The following is a 21,435-nucleotide window of genomic DNA, read 5'->3' as shown; positions in this document are numbered from 1 at the left end:
AGAGAAGAAACAAAATGGAAAGAAGAAAAGGTAAATAAAGTACAGAGGAGTGGCATTTTCTAGGCCACAAGGTATGATGGGTGGAAGGGCCTTTCCAAGAATTTGCCAATCCTGACTGCCATTAAAATGAGCTTCTAGTACATCAAAACTAAGAACCTGAAATGTCTGTGTTTCTACAGATATATGAATAGGGGTGCAAAGGTTTAAATGTGTGTATACCCTTCCAAAATTCATGCTGAACCTTATTCTTCAATGCAATAGTATCAAGAGATGGGCCTCTAGGTGTCACGAGGCCCTTCCTCCACAGATGGGGTGAAGGCCCAGCATGCAGCCCTTCTTGCCCTTCCTGCCCTTTTGCTTTCTGCAGGACACAGTGACGGATGAGGCGCCATATTGGAAGCAGCAGACCAGCCGCTATCAGACACTGAACCTGGATCATGAACTCCTCAGCCTCTAGAACTGAGGGAAGTAAGTCTCTATTGTTTATAAATTCCTCTGTCCATGGTATATTATTATAGCAGTACAAATGGACTATGATAAGGAATATTCATACTGGTATGATTAAAAATGAGGGCTTTTCAGGTTGCAAAATTTTAACATGACAGGAGGAAGCTGCGTAGCAAGGAAGAGTCTACAATCCCTACTGTAAGATAGAAGAGATCCTGGAAGTGTCCATGTTTTGAAACAAAACTAGAATTTCTAGGCAACTGGGTATCATCAAGAATGCTAAAATTAGTTTGCCAAAAATTACAGTTTCTTAATAAGAGGTGACATAGCTAAGTTTGTGAAAATCTGTTTTTTCTTTTTGATGGTCCAATGGATATAAAGCACTTCATGAGAACTGCTTTGTGGTAAAGATATCTTCTGAACCTGGATCTTTCTTCTGCTCAGCCTTATTATTGCCTGGATTTAAACAGATTTACTTAGAAGCTTAAAAGTGGATTGGTTTGGGGCCAGTGCTGTGGCACAGAGGGTCAAGCTGCCATGTGCAGTGCCAGCATTTCATATGGGTGCCAGCTCGAGTCCTGGCTGCTCCACTTCCAATCCAGCTCTCTGCTATGGCCTGGGAAAGTGGTAAAAGATGGCCCAACTCCTTGGGCCCTGCACCCTGTGGGAGACCTGGAAGAAGTTCCTGGCTCCTGGCTTTGGGTTGGTGCAGCTCTGACCATTGTGGCCATCTGTGGAGCGAACCAGTGGATGGAAGACCTTTCTTTCTCTTTCTCTCTCTCTCTCTCTGCAACTCTGCCTTTCAAATAAATAAATCTTAAAAAAAAAAAAAAAAAGTGGATTGATTTGCAAAGTTTAACAGCACTGCCTCAGACAGTAAAGAGTACTCACTCACCTTCACAGTTTCCAAGTCTCCAGCTTTAGATGCTTCTAAAAGCCGATAGTCAACATCAGAAGTGCGTACAGGTGTACTTTCTAGAAAGCACAAAAAGAAGGTCTGCTGTTAGTTCTCATGATACCACAAAGCCATGAGGGACGGAGAGCCATTTGGTGAGTGAGAAGAGATTAAGGCATCAGGAATTTCTGAGCTCTACCATGGAGTTTTTCTTAATCTCTTTTCCAATAAGAAAGTGTTCTCTTACTTCCATCTATTTCCATATCTTCCTAAGCCACATGTAAATAAATACTAATATACACAAATCTTCACCCATCCCTACTACTCCTTCTGTAAATATTATGACAAAACAATTGACAAAGAGACTATGGAAACCTAGAAACATCTTCATGACACCTTGGTTTTACAAAGTGCTGTATCAAAGCTTTGGCACATATCTATTATGGAAACCTAATGTTTAATTTTTATTTTTAGCCTTAATATAAAACTATTCCTAGAATAAGAATTATCTTAGAAAGTATAATCAGTGAATAAAAATGGTCTACTAAATACAGACATTTGTTTAATTCACACCTGGCTTCAGGGAAATGCAATTTAAAATGTATAATTGGAACATATGAGATCAATGTTAAACAAAAATATAATTGGACAGTTAAATACAGAGGCTGGGGGCTGCACTGTGGCATAGCAGGTGAAGCTGCTGCCTGTGATGCCAGCATCCCATATAGGTGCCAATGTGTGTCCTGGATGCTCCACTTCCGATCCAGCTCTCTGCTAACAGCCTGGGAAAAGCAGCACAAGATGGCCCAAATACTTGGGCCTCTGCCACCCATGTGGGAGACCCAGATGAAGCTCCTGGCTTCAAGCCTAGCTCAGCCCTGGCCTTTGTGCCCACTTGGAGAATAAAGTGGTAGATGGAAGACCTCTGTCTCTGTTTCTTTCTACCTTTCTATCCCCCTTTCTCTCTGCTAACTCTTTCAAATAAATAAATAAATAAATAAATAAATCTTAAAAAAAAATCCAGAGGTTAACAAATGAGGTATTTTGATTAATCCAATATAAGCCAACCAAAAATTCATCTTGCTTTGCTCCAAACAAGGCAGGTTTTGAAAAAAAATTGATAATATATCACCCAAAGTATGGACACAGACATTAAGTGTGGCTTTTATAATGAGTGCACACACACACACACACACACACGTAATGCAAAAAGATTGAGCTCCAGGAGACCTGCATTGTAGACTGAGCTCCATATTCTGTCACTTTGGGCAATATTTGCTTGGTTTTTATGCTTACAAAGGGGGAACTGGTTTCCTTCTCAATGTTTCAGACTTAAGACACCTTTAAGCCCACTGTCCAAGTGAGAAGATCAAGTACTGCTATAAAGAAGTTTTACGTTTCAGAAGAAGTACTTCAGTTCTTATGGTTTAAAGTGCTTTGTTCAGGAGAGTAGTTTTTAAACAGTAAGTAATGAAAATTTTTCATTGGTAGATAAACTGTTTATTTGATCATCATAATGATAATACTTAGCAGATAAAATGCCAAAATTACAGGGAGGAAAGAGAATGTTTAATAAAATGAAGTACACTGCAAAATTACTGTTCTTTAAAAGGGAAAATTATATTACAATTGTTTGTGCTATTTACTGAGGAGTCAGATCTTGCACTTCTTTACATTCTTTTCATGTGGGAAATAGTCACAAAACACTTGCTGAACAGACCTCCATGCTAATTTATATTGGGGTTAATGTGAATGTCAAATTTTAGCTTTTGCTTTTACTGCCTTTATTCTGTTCTTTCACTTCAAGCGCATGCATTCTAAGTGTGCATGAAAGTTACTGCTTTTACTGGTGAAAAAGTCTACTTGTATTATATTCCTATGAGAGTTGCAGTTTATAACTCGCTGAAACATCTTTTGACTATCTATATAGGTGATATTTTTATTAGTCATTTAAACAAAACAAAATGGTGACCACGATTTTAGAATTTTTGGGACACAATATGGCTGACGTTTTGAATTCTAACAAATTGTTGGAAATTGCCACACCCATCTGGATGCACACTGACCAGTAAAGGGTATATTTTCTCATCAAATAAAAAGTTTTATGAAAATGTAAGAATGTTTCTCAAAAAACAAAATCTTAGTCTTGATCAAAGAGCAGAAAATAAAGATACTGATTAAATTATTATACTAACTGTAGAGTCCTGCATCTACTATAAATCTTGAATAGGCTTACAACAGACTCATTTTCAGAAACAATGTGTACAAAGTATTAACTGAAAGAATATATATACCAACCCAGGAATTTCGTACTACAGTGATACATAATTAAACAAAGGAATATAAAAAGTGAAGTTAGGGTTGTGTGTGGCCAGAAGGTTAAGCAGCTGCTTGGGGTACCTGGAACTCATAGGAGTGTCTGGGATTCAATCCCACCCTCTGCTTCCGATCCACCTTCCAGCTAATGTGCCTGAGAGGCAGCACTTGATGGCTCAAGTACTTGGATTCCAAGTGCCATGTGGGAGAACTGGATGGAGTCCCTGGCTCCCGCCTCTGGCCTGGCCTAGCCCTGGCAGTTGCAGCCATATGGGGAGTGGACCAGTGCATGGAAGATCTCTCTTGCTTCCTTGCTTTCTCTTTCCCTCTCTGTCATTCAGCCTTTCAAATAAAATCAAATAATAAAAATACTTTAAAAATACAGTTAAAAAAGAAATGTAAGTAAAGGAAGAATAGTCGATATGCAAAATACTGTATTAGTAAAACTCTTTTTAAGTATACTGGTTTTTGTAGAATATGAAATTAAAGACTTTATCTAGGGTTAAAAAACTGGCGATGGGCTCCTAATTTTTTGAATGATCCTATTCTGGCTCACCAGAATTTAAAAAAAAAGTTTCAAAGGCTGGAAAGCAGTTTTTTACTTAAAAATATCTCTTATAGAATAGCTCTTTGATTAGTATTAGACTACTATCCTGACAACCAGCCTTAGTGGCCTATTTCTGTGTGTCACTGTAAACAAGGATTTCAATGTTTAATTGAACTGTCATAAGCCTCTAAATCCTCATCTGTGTATATGATTACACCAAAGTAATGCTTATCCCACACTGGGATATACAATCTGAAGAAATCAGGTCAAGATCTAGTCTAAAAGTTCCGTCCAAAAGAACTGTGTGATGCTGGAAATACTTGTTATCTGTGCTAATATGGTAGCCATGGGCCGAATGTGTCTGCTGAGTACCAGAAATGTGGTAAGCGAGACTGATGAACGGATTTTCAGTTTATTTAATTTAATTAACTTAAGTGTAGTTCACATGTAGCTGGTGACTACCAAATTAGACACAGCAGACTAGAGAAAACAAATTTTCTGAAATGATGTTTTTTTTAAAATGCTGATTCATGAAAATCTATTCATCTTTATCTTCTTTGCTCTGATATTAATTTTGACATAAATATTGCCAGTAACTTACAAGGAAAATTTCAAAACATTTTTTTTATTCAAAAGGCAGAGTTACAAAGAAAGGTGGAGAAACAGATTATCTCCTATCCGCTGGTTCACTCCCCCAGTGGCTGCCAATTGGCCAGGCTGAAGCCAGGATCCAGGGACTCCATTCAGGTCTCCCACGTGAGTGGCAGGAGTACAAGCACTTGGGCCATGTGCCACCACTTTTTCCTAGGTGCAATAGCAGGGAGCTGGATCAGAAGTGGAGCAGTTAGGATTCAAACTGGTGCCCACATGGAATGCTGGTGTCACGCACGGGTTGGGTGGCTTAACCTGCTCCACCACAGTGCCAGCCCAAAAACTTTATTAATGCAATCTTCTGGCAACCACAGACTTGAAGCTTCTAAAGTAAATCTCAAGCTCAATATTAGCACATGTATTTCAATGAATCTTTAGGATGTTACTCAGAACAGAATGCCAACTTATTATATGATCGAGGAGATTATAGATATAACCTGGAATTCGATTAATAAATGCTGTTAAACTGAAAAGTTCAGTTACTGCATGATCCACAGTCTACAGACACACAATTTCCTACCAGAAATATTAATTTAAGAAATTATGTTCAAGGGCAGTGTTTGTGTAGTGCCCACATTCCATTTTGGAACATCTGGGATTGAGTCCTGGCTCTGCTCCCAATTCCAGCTTCCTGCTAATACATTCCCAGAGAGGCAGCAGATGACGGTTCAAGTAATAGGCTTTATGTCACTCACATGGGAGACCTGAATTAATTTCTTACATCCCAGTTTTAGCCTGGCCCACCTCTGGCTGTTGTGGGCATCTGGAGGAACAAACGAGCAGATGGGAGGGTGATCTCTCTCTTTCCAGCTCTCAAAAATAACTAAACTAATTAATTAACTAGTTAAAAATTACAGTCTCTTTCAAACAAGAAAGAATTCCCAGAAAAGAAGCCAAAAACAAAATTGTTCTGAAGTATAAAACTATACCATAATATCAAGTATTTTTACTATCTTTCCAGATCAATGAATATTAAAAATTACACTAAAATTTCGACATGTTTAGACATGTCTTATTTTACAAATCAATTTTAAAAGCAGAATTATCAAAATAATTGAAGAATATTTCTTGTATGATTCAGTACTTAATTTTATCTTTTACCAGAGCTCAAATACCCCAACTTTACTTATTTAGATGATATTTTAAAAAGTACTGTATGGGCCTGGCACTGTGGTGGAGCAGGTAAAGCTGCTGCCTGCAGTGCCGGCATCCCATATGGGTACTGGTTCTAGTCACGGCTGCTCCACTTCCAATCCAGCTCTCTGCTCTGGCCTAGGAAAGACTGGAAGATAGCCCAAGGCCTTGGGCCCTTGCACCCGTGAGGGAGACCCAGAAGAAGCTCCTGGCTCCTGGCTTTGGATTGGCCCAGCTGCAGCTGTTGAGGCCAATTGGGGAGTGAACCAGCAGATGGAAGACCTCTGTCTCTGCCTCTCTTTCTCTCTCTGTTTAACTCTGTTTTAAATAAATATAATTAAAAAAAAAAGTATTGTATGGCTCTAAGCTGCTTGATTGACTCAATCCTTTCTTCTCCGTTTTGTTAATTATTTCTTTAAAATTATGTTCAATATTATTAGAAATTTTGACATAATAGTTGTATGTTTGATTCATAGTTACTACTTACAGAAACTAAGTTAAAATTCAATACTAAATGATGCTTAGTAGAAAATATGAGAGCAAATTTAGAGTATTTTAATAACAATCACGATTTTTAGAAATTCTTAGAATTTACTGAGAAGGCAGAAACATTTCCTATGCACAGAGAGATACCTTCTTTAAGCAAATGTTCCACTGCTCTGCAGAAGAAGGAAGGAAAAGTCATGTTTAAATAGTTTAAGCTTGCACTCCTACAATAGGAAACCTCACTCCTTCAGACACAGCCTACACATTCTGAGAGTGAAAATGCCCAAGATAGGCTTTCCCGCAGTGTGTAAACATCAGCTCATGCTCACCATGTAAGAATGAGCTAGCACTAAGAAAATCAATTGTCATCAATAGTTTTCACAACGTTACACAATAGTTTTATGAGGTTGTTAGCACTGATGCAGCTTTTACAACACACATACCATGGTCACTATGGAACGTGGAGGGCTCCATTTCAGCACCCAGCAGTCATTCCCACTTGGGCTGAATTTCATGGAAGCCCTTTAGAAATTTAAGGGGCCAATTTTTGTCTCCTACTATGGAGTATTACTACTTAATATTTATCAATTATTTTAATCTGTAGCCTTTTCCATTTTATTTGTTATTTTAGTCTGTAGCAGATATATTCTGCACACAAAATCAAAAGGGTAGCAGAGGAGCCAGTAATAATAAGTTTCTTTTGAATGTAGCTGATCATTTTTCAGTGGGTAGACTGTGTTATTTCCTCCCATTTTAGGAATTAGGTAGCCAATGTCTATTTTCACATTAATGTTTGATCTTCCTCAATAAACTAAATATTAAAATATCTAACATTGTACTAGGCAAATACTATAACATTCAGCAAGATTTCATAATTATATTTAAATCAGGAAAAGACAAAATAATTTCATATTAGTACCATGAAGTTAAGAATTATAAAAGCAGGTCAGAACATTACACATACAAGAACAATTAATTAAAGGTCATTACCATTTGAATGACACAATTTTCTCTCTTTGATTGGTTTTAGAGCCACTATAATTCTACATGCTTATATGAGTTTTCAGTTCTCTTTGATCATAACACCCTTAAGTCAAGTTTTTAACTACAAATTAAAAGTATATTTTTCTCCTTCTCAGGATACCTATGCTTCACCCTACCAAAAAGGGAGAGTGCAGAAAGAGCAAAGACTAAACTGCAAAAATAGGCATCAAAAAGGGGGGGGGGGGCAGAAAAAACACTCCAGAGAGCTACTTAAAAAAAAAAGTGGTATAGTTTGTCGGTATATTTCAGTGGAACTGGACTAGAAGGCACAAACACAACAAGCTCTCTGGACTCACCACTCAGAATCTGCTGCACCGCTTCATTCCCCATTTGTGCTGCTGTAAAGCCTTGTAAGGAGATGATGGAGGGATCAGAGCCATAACTCAGCAGGAGGCGGCAGGTCTGCAGGTGGCCTGCAAGGGCAGCTCTATGCAAAGCAGTCTGACCAAGGGTGTCCAGCGCGTTCATCTGAAAAATCATTGGATGGGAAAACAGAATTGAGCATCTGCTTTTGTTCCCTTCGACATCTTAGCAAATACATTCTTATGAGTAAAATCAACTATCAAAGCTTTTAGAAAAATGCCACAGATGTCCATTATGTGAGTTTTGCTCACTGGATCTGAAAAAAATATTATCTTCCTTTCAGGTACCCTGTTCTGACCACCCTATTGAAAATGACAACATACTCCTACTTCTCCTTCCCTAACGACCACCTTTCTTCCTGTTTTCTAACCCCTGCCAAATCCTGACAGCTGGAATCTAAGGTCTGTGAGGGCGGGACTCTCCTCTGGTGATCACTGCTTGACAGCACTTTGGAATGAATGTGTTTTATCAAACGTATTCCCAGAATACATAGAGACAAAAGAATATGCACACCAAGACCGTCAAAGCAGTTGATTACATTTCATTTCTAATTTTAGGTTGGCTATCCCAGAATACTTGGGACCAGAAGCATTTTGGGTTTGAGATTTTGACATATTTGCATATACCTAATGAGATATCTTAGAAAATAGGATCCAAGTCTAAACATGAAATTCATTTATGTTTCACATATATATACATCTTTAGGGTAATTTTATACAATACTGTTAGTGCACCTGCATTTTGACTGTGACGCATCACATGGGGTCAATGTGGGATTTTTCACTGTGGTGTCAGCATTTAAAACGTTTTGGATTTCAGATTTTTGATTGAGGTCTACTTGTGATAGAATGATAGTTGAATTATAAAGACATTTAACCAAAAGATTACTTGAGGGTTTAAATGTTCCACTTTTAAAACCTTGAAGAATTACACAAGAAGAATGATTTAGCTAGTTTTCAGGTTGTTTAAGACAATGTGGAACTCTGGGATCATGTTCACGGTTTGGTCCAACCTAACTGATCCTATGTTCCAGGACCTCACGGGAAAGTCTACTCTTGTCAGATCGAAGCCATGTTTATGTACCAGCCGCTTCTTTCAGAGAGGCTCTTCTTCTTCCTGCATTTCTAATCATGAGAACTATTCAAGTCTTTCCTCCTCTAAGAAGTCCTCCTTGATTACTCAAAGCCTCGATGACTACCCTTCTGAACACCTAATGCCAGTTAGCATCTATCTTTGAAAAAAAATCTACTAAATTTTTATTTTATATTGAAGACAGACACAGAAAAGATCTTCCATCTTCTAGTTCATTCCTCAAATGCTCTCAACATCTGGGGCTGAGCTAAGTCAGCAGCCTGGAACTCCACCCAGGTCTCCCATGTGGGTGGTAGGGACCCAAGTATGGAGCTGTCACTGCTGCCACCCAGGGGTGTGCATTAGCAGGAAACTCAATCAGAAGTGGAATAGCTGAGACTCAAACGAGGCACACAGATATGGGACAGGCATCGTAAGTGGTGACTTAATCTGCTGTGTCAAATACCAGCCCCATTTATTTATTATGTGAAAGGCATAGAAAGACAGAGACAGAGATCTTTCATTCACTGTGTCATTTCCCCAATGCCTACCACACTCAGAGCTGGCCCAGGATGAAGTCAGGAACATCTGCTGCCTCCCAGGGAATGTATAAGCAGGGAGCTAGAATAAGAAGTGGAGCCTAGACTTGAACTCAGATACTCCAGTGATGCGAAGTGGGTGTCCTGACAGTTGGCTTAATGCTAAACCAAACACCTGCCTGCTCACCCCTTCCCCACCCCTGCAAACTATATATTGTAACACTGGGGTAATTTTTATCATGTAAAACTAAGGTTACTGAGAACATGCATTATATTATATACATTTCCTGGGTCCTCTAGAAAGTTCCCCATAAAAAAAAACATAGTAAATACTCAAATATATGCTGATAGGTTATTCAAAACACTTGTGTACATCAAATAAAAAGTTAAGAAAGGATTTAAAATAATTGGTCTCTCTGTCCGCAGCCTTTCATCACTGTCAGTAAGGCTGTCACATTTATTCAGGCAAAGGTTCATCTAAATCCTAAATGGTTATTTGCAAAATTCACCATGAAAAATCAACATATTTAATTCTATCACATTGGCCAGCAGAAAAATGACTGCTTATTCATAACAACATCAAAGCATAGCCACTAACACTTATCAGTGGAAAATAAGGTGCTAAACTAAACTTGAATTTTTCTATGAATACTTCTTTGCTACTTCTTGGATAAAAGCTTTGGGAACATTCTAATCATTAACATTTTTTTCCTGGCAATTGGAAAAGAAACTAAATTATTCAATTACAGTAATGGAAACCCCCATCCGGCTTGTTAAATCATGGGAACATCATTTGAGACATACTACTCTAAAATACAGATTGCATCAAGTTATTACTCAGCTCGGAATAATGATTACTTAATGCCTTCAAATAAAGTTGAATCCCTCAGCCTGTCATTTCAAACCATATGCAATTACTCCTATGCTAACTTCCTTTCCTACTGTCATTTTTCATCACCATCTGATAGGCCTGCTATGCCTCAGCTTTATCAGATTACAAGGAGCCCCATTATACAATGAAAATGTTAGTTTCTAAAGTTATTGGTAAAAGAAAACTTGCTTTTGGTCCAGATTATCCCTGAAAACACATTAACAACATGCGATAGTAGAGACAGACCATAAAGTTTCTCTGTAAACTACCAGCCAGTTTACCTCCAGTGTACGAGATTAACAGATTCCCTTAGATACAGCACATACAGTAGCTTTAAACATTAAAAACACATAATATGTAAAGGAGATTCTCTCTATAAATCTGTATGGTAGAATTGAGTATAATACAGAAAATAGCAGATTCACTTCTCCCACCTGTCACTCACTCTGGGGCATGTCCTCATAGACTGAAATGTAAATTGTAAGCCATATAAGAGCAATCCAGGATCATTATGTAGTCTCAAATGCAATACTCTCCCCTGACCCCAAGTCTCAAGAAACAACCTCTAGGACATAGCTGGAATAAATGTCTTCTGCATGAATGAGACTTAAAACACACGGTTGATAAAAAGAACTCTCTGCAATTATCTGAAAAAGTCCCAACCATTAGAGGAGAGGAGATCGATAACCCTAGAAAGTTGATAACTTGATTATATACTGGAGCAGTACATCCTCAGCCCTCTGGTTTGTATCTATGGGGCATTTACTCATTCCTCAAGGTGGAACAGTTTTGTTCTCGTATTTTCGAAAACCAAACTTAGACAAAGTCTAAGGACCATGTAACACAAAATTATTTGTTTCAGTAAATATACAATCTTTTCAATTATAAAAGAACACTACAGTTATTTCCCAAAGCTTAAAAAATATCAGGAACAGAAAAATACCCATGGAACGCTTTACCAAACAACAAAGCTAAATCACTAAAAGAAGTGACAGAGGAGCCAGCGCTGTGGCGCAGCGGGTTAAAGCCCTGGCCTGAGGCACCAGCATCCCATATGGGTGCTAGTTCTAGTCCCAGCTGCTCCTCTTCTGATCCAGCTCTCTTCTATGGCCTGGTAAAGCAGTATAGGATGGCCCCAAGTCCTTGGGCCCTCAGATGCACATGCGAGACCCGGAAGAAGCTCCTGGCTCCTGGCTTCGGATCGGCCATCTGGGGAGTGAATCAGCGGATGGAAGACCTCTCTCTCTCTGTCTCTACCTCTCTCTGTAACTGTCTTTGAAATAAATTAAATAAATCTTAAAAAAAAAAGTGACAGGCCAGCGCCACGGCTCACTAGGCTAATCCTCTGCCTGCAGCACCGGCACACCGGGTTCTAGTCCCGATCGGAGCGCTGGATTCTGTCCCGGTTGCCCCTCTTCCAGGCCAGCTCTCTGCTGTGGCCCGGGAAGGCAGTGGAGGATGGCCCAAGTACTTGGGCCCTGCACCCACATGGGAAACCAGGAGAAGCACCTGGCTCCTGCCATCAGATCAGCGCGATGCGCCAGCTGCAGCGCGCTGGCTGCAGCGGCCATTGGAGGGTGAACCAACGGAAAAGGAAGACCTTTCTCTCTATCTGTCTCTCTCTCTCACTGTCCACTCTGCCTGTCAAAAAAAAAAAAAAAAAAAAAAGTAAAAATAAAAATAAAAAGTGACAGAAAAGGACTAGTGAGTAATGTCATAAAAGTACTCATTGCATGGAAACAGTAACAAAACTTAAACAATTTGGTTATACTCTATACCACCCACTTGAAGAATCAATAATGGGGAAAATACAAAGTAGACATTCTGTAAGGGTTTGTCAGGAAGGATTATTCTTCACTAGAAGCAAATGTCAAATTTCTCAAACCTTCTAGTATTAGGACTTCAGGTTTTTCCTTTTGTGATCAAAACCTGAGTCGGCACAGGCATTGGGGTGCAGGGGGTTAAGTCACCATTTGATTTGATTGCATTCCATATCTATGTGTTGGTTTGAATCCTAGCTACTTGCTTCTGGTCTAGCTTCCTCCGAATACGCCTGGGAGTCAGCAGATAATGGCTCCAAGGCTTGGGTCCCTGCAATCTAAATGGGAGAAAGATGGAGTTCCAGGCTCCTGATTTCAGCTTGGCTCAGCTCTGGCTGTTGTAGGCATTTCAGGAGTAAACCAGTGAATGAAAGATTTTCTCTTTCTCTCTCTGCCTCTCAAGTAAATGAAATGTAAGTAAACAAATAAATACAAAAAAGATGACTAGGGCAGTTTCACACATCCCATTCACACAATCATATCCAATGCAAAAAAAGAGAAGATTCATACATACATTTTAAAACAGAAGAAAGCTTTGCCAGTACATTTTTCTCACCAATCCCTACTAGCAAGAATCACCAGACCCAGCCTCCCCTGCAGTAAATGGTCTCTCAGACTGAAGGACTGGGGAAGCTATGACTTGTGGGTTAATTCCAACCAGCTGGCTTTTTTTTTTTTTTTTAAAGAATATACTTTTTTTTTATTTGACAGGTAGAGTTATAGACAGTGAGAGAGAGAGAGACAGAGAGAAAGGTCTTCCTCTGTTGGCTCACTCCCCAAATGGCCGCTATGGCTGGCACTGTGCCAATCCAAAGCCAGGAGCCAGGAGCTTCCTCCTGGCCTCCCATGCAGGTGCAGGGGCCCAAGCACTTGGGCCATCATCCACTGTCCTCCTGGGCCACAGCAGAGAGCTGGACAGGAAGAGGAGCAGCCGGGACTAGAACCCAGTGCCCATATGGGATGCTGGCGCCATAGGCGAAGGATTAACCAAGTGAGCCATGGCGCCGGGCCCAAGAATATACTTTAAATAAAGATCCAAAATCAGGAAACCAAAGGGATTTGCTTGTTAGATCGTCAGAAGTTTAATTAGTTAGTTCACAAAGTACAGAAGAGGGAAACAATGAAAATATGGAAAGATAAGCTGCAGTAAGATCTTGGTATTCTCAGTCAGAGAATACCAAGAGAGAGCTCAGCCTTTGTTATCACAGAACTTGGAGAGACCATGGGAAATTCTGGAATAGGCAGGTGGTATGAGCAGAATCCAGCTTCAGGAAGGTAACACTAGGAAACTATCTTCTGTCAGAAAACCAATTCCAGAAACATACATATATAATAGCTGGTATAATCATTTAACAATATTCAACAAAGTTAGCCTTTTAAAGTTTTGGTGACAAATGATGGTGTGCAGATAATGTTTCTTACCTTCAACCTAAAATGATTTTAATACATCTGCTACCTGTTCCCCGGATTATCGTCTCTGTCCATCAGGACACAGACCTGTTTCAGATCTCTAATTTTTGTTTCTCTTTTGGAGACTTATTAAAGCCTATTAATTTTTTTCATTGCTTAAAGTGCCCTGGTTTGAGTAAAAAAAAAAAAAGATACAATATCACAGGAATACAAAGTCTGCTTCAACTCTTAAGAGTACTTGAAATCAAATTCTAGACTGAGGTTTACAAACTACTAAAATATCCTTGATTTACCCCAGGAGTGAGGAATGTAGAGCTCACAAAACATTTGGTCTAGCTCTGCTAAGGCAACAGTAGTCAGGACTTGAAATTCAACAAATCTATAACAGACTCATTTTTAAGTTGATAATTCTGTATGGCCCATGAATTATGTTACAAATATTCAAATGGCCTTTGGCAAAAAAATGTTCCCTAACACCTGAACTAACCAAAACCTCTTTCCCTGGAAATATGAAAGAAAAAAAAAGCGAAATGCCAAGGTTTATTGAAATGCTTAATATTAAAAATAATCAATTCATTTTATCTCTCATAAAAATACTATTTTATTCTAACATTTTTAATGTTATTTGAAGGTCATTATCCTTGCTAATTTGTACATAGTTATAGCACCTCCTATGAGTAATGAAAGAGTCAAAGGAACACAAATTCAATTCTTAACTAGAATTCTGACATGGCAATGACTACCTAAAAAGGTTTTTAATCCTTTACGTGTTATAACTCACAACAAAACATGGAACTAGATTTTGGCCCATCAGCTGAATTTGAGTATATTATTATTTATAAGCTTTTAAACTTCATGTGGAACTTTAGAAAATCTCCTAATAAAAGTGCAAAGGAAACCCAAAGCAAATAACAGGAATACTTATGGAAATATGGCAGAACCAAGTCATTACATATCAGTAATAACACTGAATGTAAATAGCTTAATTTTTCTATTAAAAAACATAGACTGGCTAAATGGAATAAAAAACAAGAACCATCTATTTGCTGCCTGCAAGAAACACACCTCACCAACAAAAATACACAGAAAATGAAAGCGAAAGGATGGAAAAAGATATTCCATACTAACAGAAAGCAAAAACGAGCATCTTAATAGTAGCCATCTTAGTATCAGACAGACTTACACACAAAAACTGTGTAAAAGAGACAAAGATGGGCATTAGGTAATGTTTACAGAATCAATTCAACAGGAAGATGTGACTATCCTAAGTGTATATGTACCCAATTCCAGGATAGCTGGCTATTTAAAACAAATGTTAATGGATCTAAAGGGAGACATAGGCTCCAACACAATAAGGGGGGCCATCAACACCTTGCCTTTTTCAATGGACATATCCACTAGACAAAAAAGCAACAAGGAAACAACAGAACTAATCTTCATATGGACCAAATGAACTTATAAGACATTTCATCCCACAGCTACAGAATATACATTCTTTTCATCAGTGCGTGGAACTTTCTCTATGACAGGTCATGTGATAGTCCATAAAGAAATTCTCAACAAATTCAAATAATTGAAATCATAGCACTTATCTTTTTTAACCATAAGGAATGAAGCTGGAAATTAACAACTTAAGAAACTCTAGGGCTGGCACTGCAGCTCAATAGGCTAATCTTCCACCTAGCGGTGCTGGCACACTGGGTTCTAGTCCCGGTTGGGGCGCTGGATTCTTTCCCGGTTGCCTCTCTTCCAGGCTATTTACATTCAGTGTTATTACTCTCTGCTGTGGCCCGGGAAGGCAGTGGAGGATGGCCCAAGTGCTTGGGCCCTACACCCCATGGGAGACCAGGAGAAGCACCTGGCTCCTGCCTTTGGATCAGCGCGGTGCGCCGGCTGCAGAGCGCCAGGCGTGGCGGCAATTGGAGGGTGAACCAACGGCAAAAGGAAGACCTTTCTCTCTGCCTCTCTCACTATCCACTCTGCCTGAAAAAAAAAAAAAAGAAAAAAAAAAGAAACTCTAGAAAATACACAAATACATGGAGATTGAACAACATGCTCCTAATTAACAGGGGGTCATAGAAGAAATCAGAAAGGAAATAAAAAAAAATCCTAGAAATGAATGAAGATGATAATTCAACATATCAGATACAGCAAAAGCAGTAGTAAGAGGAAAGTTTAGGGGCCAGCGCTGTGGCGCAGTGAGTTAAAGCCCTGGCCTGAAGTGGCGGCATCCCATTTGGGCGCGCCAGTTCAAGACCTGGCTGCTCCACTTCTGATCCGGCTCTCTGCTATGGCCTGGGAAGGCAGTCCTTGGGCCCCTGCACCCGTGTGGGAGACCTGGAAGAAGCTCCTGGGTCCTGGCTCCAGATCAGTGCAGCTCCGGCCATTGTAGCCATCTGGGGAGTGAACCATCGATGGAAGACCTCTCTCTCTCTCTCTCTCTCTCTCTCTGCCTCTCCTCTTTGTACCTCTGACTTTCAAATAAATAAATTAATTTTAAAATAGTTTATAGCAATTAGTACCTACATCAAGAAATTGGAAAAGTATTAAATAAATTATCTAACAATGCATTTCAAGGATCTAGAAGAACAAACCAAACCCCAAATTAGAAGGAAAGAAATAATTAAAAGTAGAGAAGGAAAAAAAAAAAAAATTGGACCAATAAAACAATATGAAGGATCAGTGAAATGAAGAGCTGTTTTTTTTTTGAAAAAAAAAAAAAAAATTGATATACCATTGGCCCAATTACAATCCCCCAACAAAGAGGGGGAGGAAAGACCCAAATTAATAAAATCAGAGATGAAAAAGGAGATGTTACAATGGATGCCACAGAAATAAACATAATCATCAGGAAATACTACAGTTATATGCCAACAAACCAGAAAATCTAGAAGAAATGGACAGATTTCTGGATACATACAATCTACTCAAACTGAGTCATGAAAATATAGAAAAGCTAAATGGATGAATAACCAAGACAGAGATTGAATCAATAATAAAGACCCTCCCAACAAAGAAAAGCCCAGGACTGGATGGCTTCACTAATTCCAATTCTTCTCAAACTATTCAAAACAATTGAAAAGGAAGGAATTCCCTGAAACTCCTTCTATGAGGCCTGCATCACCTCAATTCCAAAACCAGAAAAAGATACAACAAAGAAAGAGAATATCCCTGATGAACATAGATGCAAAAGTCCTCAATAAAATATTAGCTAAGCTAATCCAACAACATATCAGAAAGTTCATTCACCCAAATCAAGTAGGATTTATCCCTGGTATGCAGAGATGGCTCAACACAGGCAAATCAATAAATGTGATATGTTACATTAACTGAAGAATAAAAAAAAAATCTCAGTAGATGCAGAGAAAGCATGTGATAAAATACAATATCCTTTCATGATAAAAACCTTAAGCAAAGTGAGTATAAAAGGAACATTCCTCAACATGATCAAGGTAATAAATGACAAACCCACAGCCAGCATATTGAATGGGGAACCAGATAAGGGTGCCTACTTTCACCATTGCTATTCAATATAGTTCTGGAAGTTTTAGCCAGAGACATTAGGCAAGAAAAAGAAATCAAAGGTATAAAACTTAGAAAGGAGGAAGTAAAATTATTCCTATGCGCAGATGACAGGATCCTATATATATAGGGGAATCCAAAGACTCCACTAACAGACTCGTGGAACTCATAGAAGAGCTTGGTAAAGTTGCAGAATATAAAATCAACACACACAAATCAATTGCCTTTGAATACACAGACAACGCTAGGGCTAAGAAAGAACTTTGAAGATCAATCCCATTCACAGAACTACAAAAAATTTTAAATGCCTCAGAATAAATTTAACCAAGAATGTGAAAGATCTCTACAATGAAATTACAAAACATTAAAGAAAGAAAAAAGAAGACACAGAAAAATGGAAGAATCTTCCATGGTCATGGATCATCATCATCAAAATGTCCATACTACTCAAGCAATTTATAGATTCAATGTGATCCCAATCAAAATATCAGACATTCTTCTCAAATCTAGAAAAAAGAACGCTAAAATTCATGTGGGAACACAAGAGATCCCAAATAGCTAAAGCAGTCTTAAACAACAAAAACAAAGCCAGAAGCATCACAATACTAGATTTCAAGACATACTACAGGGCAATTATAACCAAAACAGCCTAGTTGCTACAAAAACAGACATGGAGCCTAATAAAACAGAACAGAAGGCTCAAGAATTAACCCACACAGCTGCAACCACCTGATCTTTGACAAACAAGCTAAAATCAATCCCTGGAGAAAGGACAGTCTTTTCAACAAATGGTGCACTGGATTTATGCATGTAGAAGTATGAAGCAAGACCCCCTACTTCAGACCTTATGATAAAATCAACTTTCAGTGAATCAAAGATCTAAATCTATGTCCTGATACCATCAAATTACTAGATGAAAACATCTGGGAAACTCTGCAAGACACTGGCATAGGCAAAGACTTCTTGGGAAAAAAACTCAGAAGCACAGGCAATAAAGCAAAAACAGACAAAAGGGATTACATCAAGCTAAAATCTTCTGCACTGCAAAGGAAACACTCAACAAAGTGAAGAGGCAACTGATAGAATGGAAGAAAGTCTTTGCAAACCATGTATCTGATAAAGGATTAATATCCAGGCTATATAAAGAGCTTAAGAACTCAGGAATAACAAAACAATCCAGTTAAGAAATGGGCAAAGGACATGAACAGGGATTTTTCAAAGGATAAAATACAAATGACCAACAGACACAGGAAAAAATGCTCAAGATCACTAGTCATAAGGGAAATGCAAATAAAGACGACAGTGAGGTTTCACTTCACCCCTGTCAGAATGGCTATCATCAAAAAAAAAAAATATGCTGGGAAAGATACTGTTGGTGGGAATGTAAACCTAGTACAACCATTATGGAAGACAGTATGGAGATTGGCTCAGTTATCTGAAAATAGATCTACCCTATGACCCAGCCACCCCACTCCTGGGAATTTACCCAAAGAAAATTAAATCAATATATAACAGAGTTATTTGTACCCTCATGTTTATTGTAGCTGAATTCATAATAGCTAAGATAAGGAATCAACCCAGAAGTCCATAAGCAAAATGGATAAAGAAAATGTTGTATACATACACTATAGAATATTACTCAGCCATCAAAAAGAATGAAATCCTGTCTTTAGCCACAAAATGGATGTAACTAGAAACCATCATGCTTAGTGAAATAAACCAGCCTCAAAAAGAAAAATATCCTATTTTCTCTGATATGTAGCAGTTAATATAGGATACAAAAATGTATAGGAACAAAATGTACATCTTGAGATTTGATTCTTTTTTTTTTTTTAGTACTTGTTTATACTCTTGTGGAACCATGGTCTTTCTATTTTTTCACTTGTTGAATATTATGGTTAGTGGTGCATTAAGCCAGTGATTTGACTGGATTGAAATTATGGGGTTTTTTTCTTCAAAAATTAAAGAAAAAAGGAAGGAAAGGAGAATTGAAGGGGGGAAAGAAGGAAAGTATGGTTATCTTCTAAGAATTGTACCTATGAAATACAACAAATCAGTTTTCTTTATATTAATAAAAATTTTTTAAATGTCTATTTTTCTCTACTTGAAAGATAAGAGTGATAGAAAGAGAGACAGACAGACAGACAAAGAGAGATGGTCTATCAGTTGGTGCACCACCAAAATGGCCACAACAGCCAGGACTGGGCCAGGCTGAAGCTAGGAGCCAGGTACACTGTCTGGGTCTCCCATGTGGGTTGGTGGGTGACAGGGGCCCAGGCACTGGGGCCATCACCTACTGTCCCTATAATGCATCAGCGAGAAGCTGGATCAGAAGCAGAGTATCTGGTACTCAGATCAGCACTCCGACAGTGGATATAGGTGTTGCAAGCAGTGGTTTAAACAGGTGCACCACAATGCCCACACTTCATGAGTAATTTTAAAAGAAACATTCAAATTCCTCAAAAAATCAAAAAAGAGTCATATATAGATATTACAACGGTATGTATTTTCTTTGCTCTGTTAAAGGGCAAGACCTCACTTAGCTCATATGCCCTGAGAAATAACAGAGTAGACTAGATGTCATCAATCCAATGGCCATGTGAACAAGTTTGTCTCATTCATGATCTCTTTTCTCATCCCTGAGACTTGAAGAGACTGAACCAGGTGCAGGTGGTGTACCTGTCAGTACAGGCAAAATAGAGGTTGAAATATTGTATTTATATGACAGAGAAATCAGATAGAACCCAGTCTGTAGAAAGAAGAACGAAGCAGATGAACAAAGTTCAGCAGAGAAAAGGAATGACGTGACTTCAAAGAGGGAGGGAGAGAGAGTGCCAAGGTATACAACAGTACTGAAAATGCTGGTCTTCTGTTAATCTCAGCTATCATTCCTACATACAGTTAATTCACAGATGTAACTGACATTTATAGTAGCAAAAAAATAGATTTCCATTTGCACTTTCAATCTAGATTCATTTAGTCTGTTACAGGTAACCAAAATGCCCACGTGATACTGATTATTTTGGATTTCATTTTGATATGATCAAACCTCAGATAAAAGATCTCTAGTATCTTAAAAAGTACTTTTAACACCTTGATGTTACAAGAATCTATTTATTAATCCACTTCTAGAATAGTATAATAAAACCCTTATAATGAGCTAACACATTTTCCCAAAGTGAGTAGATTTGTGATCACCTCTCAATGTGAGAAATAAGCCTTTTAAGTGTGAATTACTATTGTCACAATATCTTCTTGTATACAATATAAATAAATCTGTCAAATTAAAATGTGAACAATCAAAAGAAATTCATTAATGTTTCAGGCATTTAACAGATGAACACTAATGGCAAAAGAGCAATGTTTCAGATCTGAAAAAAGCTCTTCTGAATTAAACTTTCTACTTTTAAGTATTAATAATTGCACATGCATTTTGGGTATAATTCCCCTCAATAATGACAGCAGACAATTCATTCGTGATAGAAGGTAGATTGCCAGGGTAGACTAACAATACTAAAGAAAAAAAATTGCCCCATGAAGGATTAAACCTCTTAGTCTTATTTAGGCTTTGTAGTAATCTTGCAAAGCAGGGCACATCAAACATAATTTTTTTTTTGAAGCACAGAAGTCTATTCCTAGTAAAAGTAGTTTTCTTAGAATACCTCCACTTCCTTATAACCCTCCTTTGCTTCCCAGCCATTTGTTTTCTAAACTTTTGCTGAATATTTCCTGCTTGCCCCTCCACATCTATATCCATTGCTCATCCTGTTGTATATCCTCGGAAAATCACTTGTATGGACCACATCCTACAGGATCTTCTGTCTTCAACTTTTATCGGATTTCACACCAGCAGGAGATAGTAAGCAGTGAAGAGTGAGGGGAACAGAATAAGACTACAGGCCCTGGAGCTGGCACTGTGGTGCAGTAGGTTAATCCTCTGCCTGTGGTGCCGGCATTCCATATGGGCGTGGGTTCTAGTTCCAGCTGCTCCACGATCCAGCTCTCTGCTATGGCCCGAGGAAGCAGCAGAAGATGACTCAAGTCCATGGGCCCCTGCACCCACACAGGAGACCCAAAAGATCCTGGCTCCTGGCTTCATATCAGCTCAGCTCCAGCCATTGCGGCCATTTGGGGAATGAACCAGCAGATGAAAGACCTTTCTCTCTGTCTCTCCTTCTCACTGTCTGTAACTCTACCTCTCAAAATAAATAAATAAAATCTTAAAAAAAAAAAAAAAAAACAAAAACCAGCACTACAGGTGCTGCTGATGGCTCTCACTAGATAGCTGTGTTCTCTTGTTCACAGTAACCTTTACCTTC

The 21,435-nt window shown here is 38.6% G+C and overlaps 1 protein-coding gene across 2 annotated transcripts in view; it reads right to left on the bottom strand.

Moving 5' to 3' along the window:
- TNKS (tankyrase) overlaps positions 1 to 21,435 on the bottom strand; it is a 213,598-nt gene that overhangs the window by 41,870 nt on the left and 150,293 nt on the right. For both annotated transcript variants that reach the window (XM_008274070.4, XM_051832511.2), the window contains 2 exons: positions 7,817 to 7,988; positions 1,343 to 1,422 (listed from right to left, as the gene is read on the bottom strand). In XM_008274070.4, coding sequence (XP_008272292.3) covers positions 1,343 to 1,422; positions 7,817 to 7,988 — 252 coding nt within the window. The remainder of the gene's footprint in view (positions 1 to 1,342; positions 1,423 to 7,816; positions 7,989 to 21,435) is intronic.

Source organism: Oryctolagus cuniculus, chromosome 2 (assembly GCF_964237555.1).
Source record: "Oryctolagus cuniculus chromosome 2, mOryCun1.1, whole genome shotgun sequence".
Classification (NCBI taxonomy): Eukaryota; Metazoa; Chordata; class Mammalia; order Lagomorpha; family Leporidae; genus Oryctolagus; species Oryctolagus cuniculus.
The sequence above is the reverse complement of the archived record's forward strand: the minus strand, read 5'-3'. Positions and strand labels throughout refer to the sequence as shown.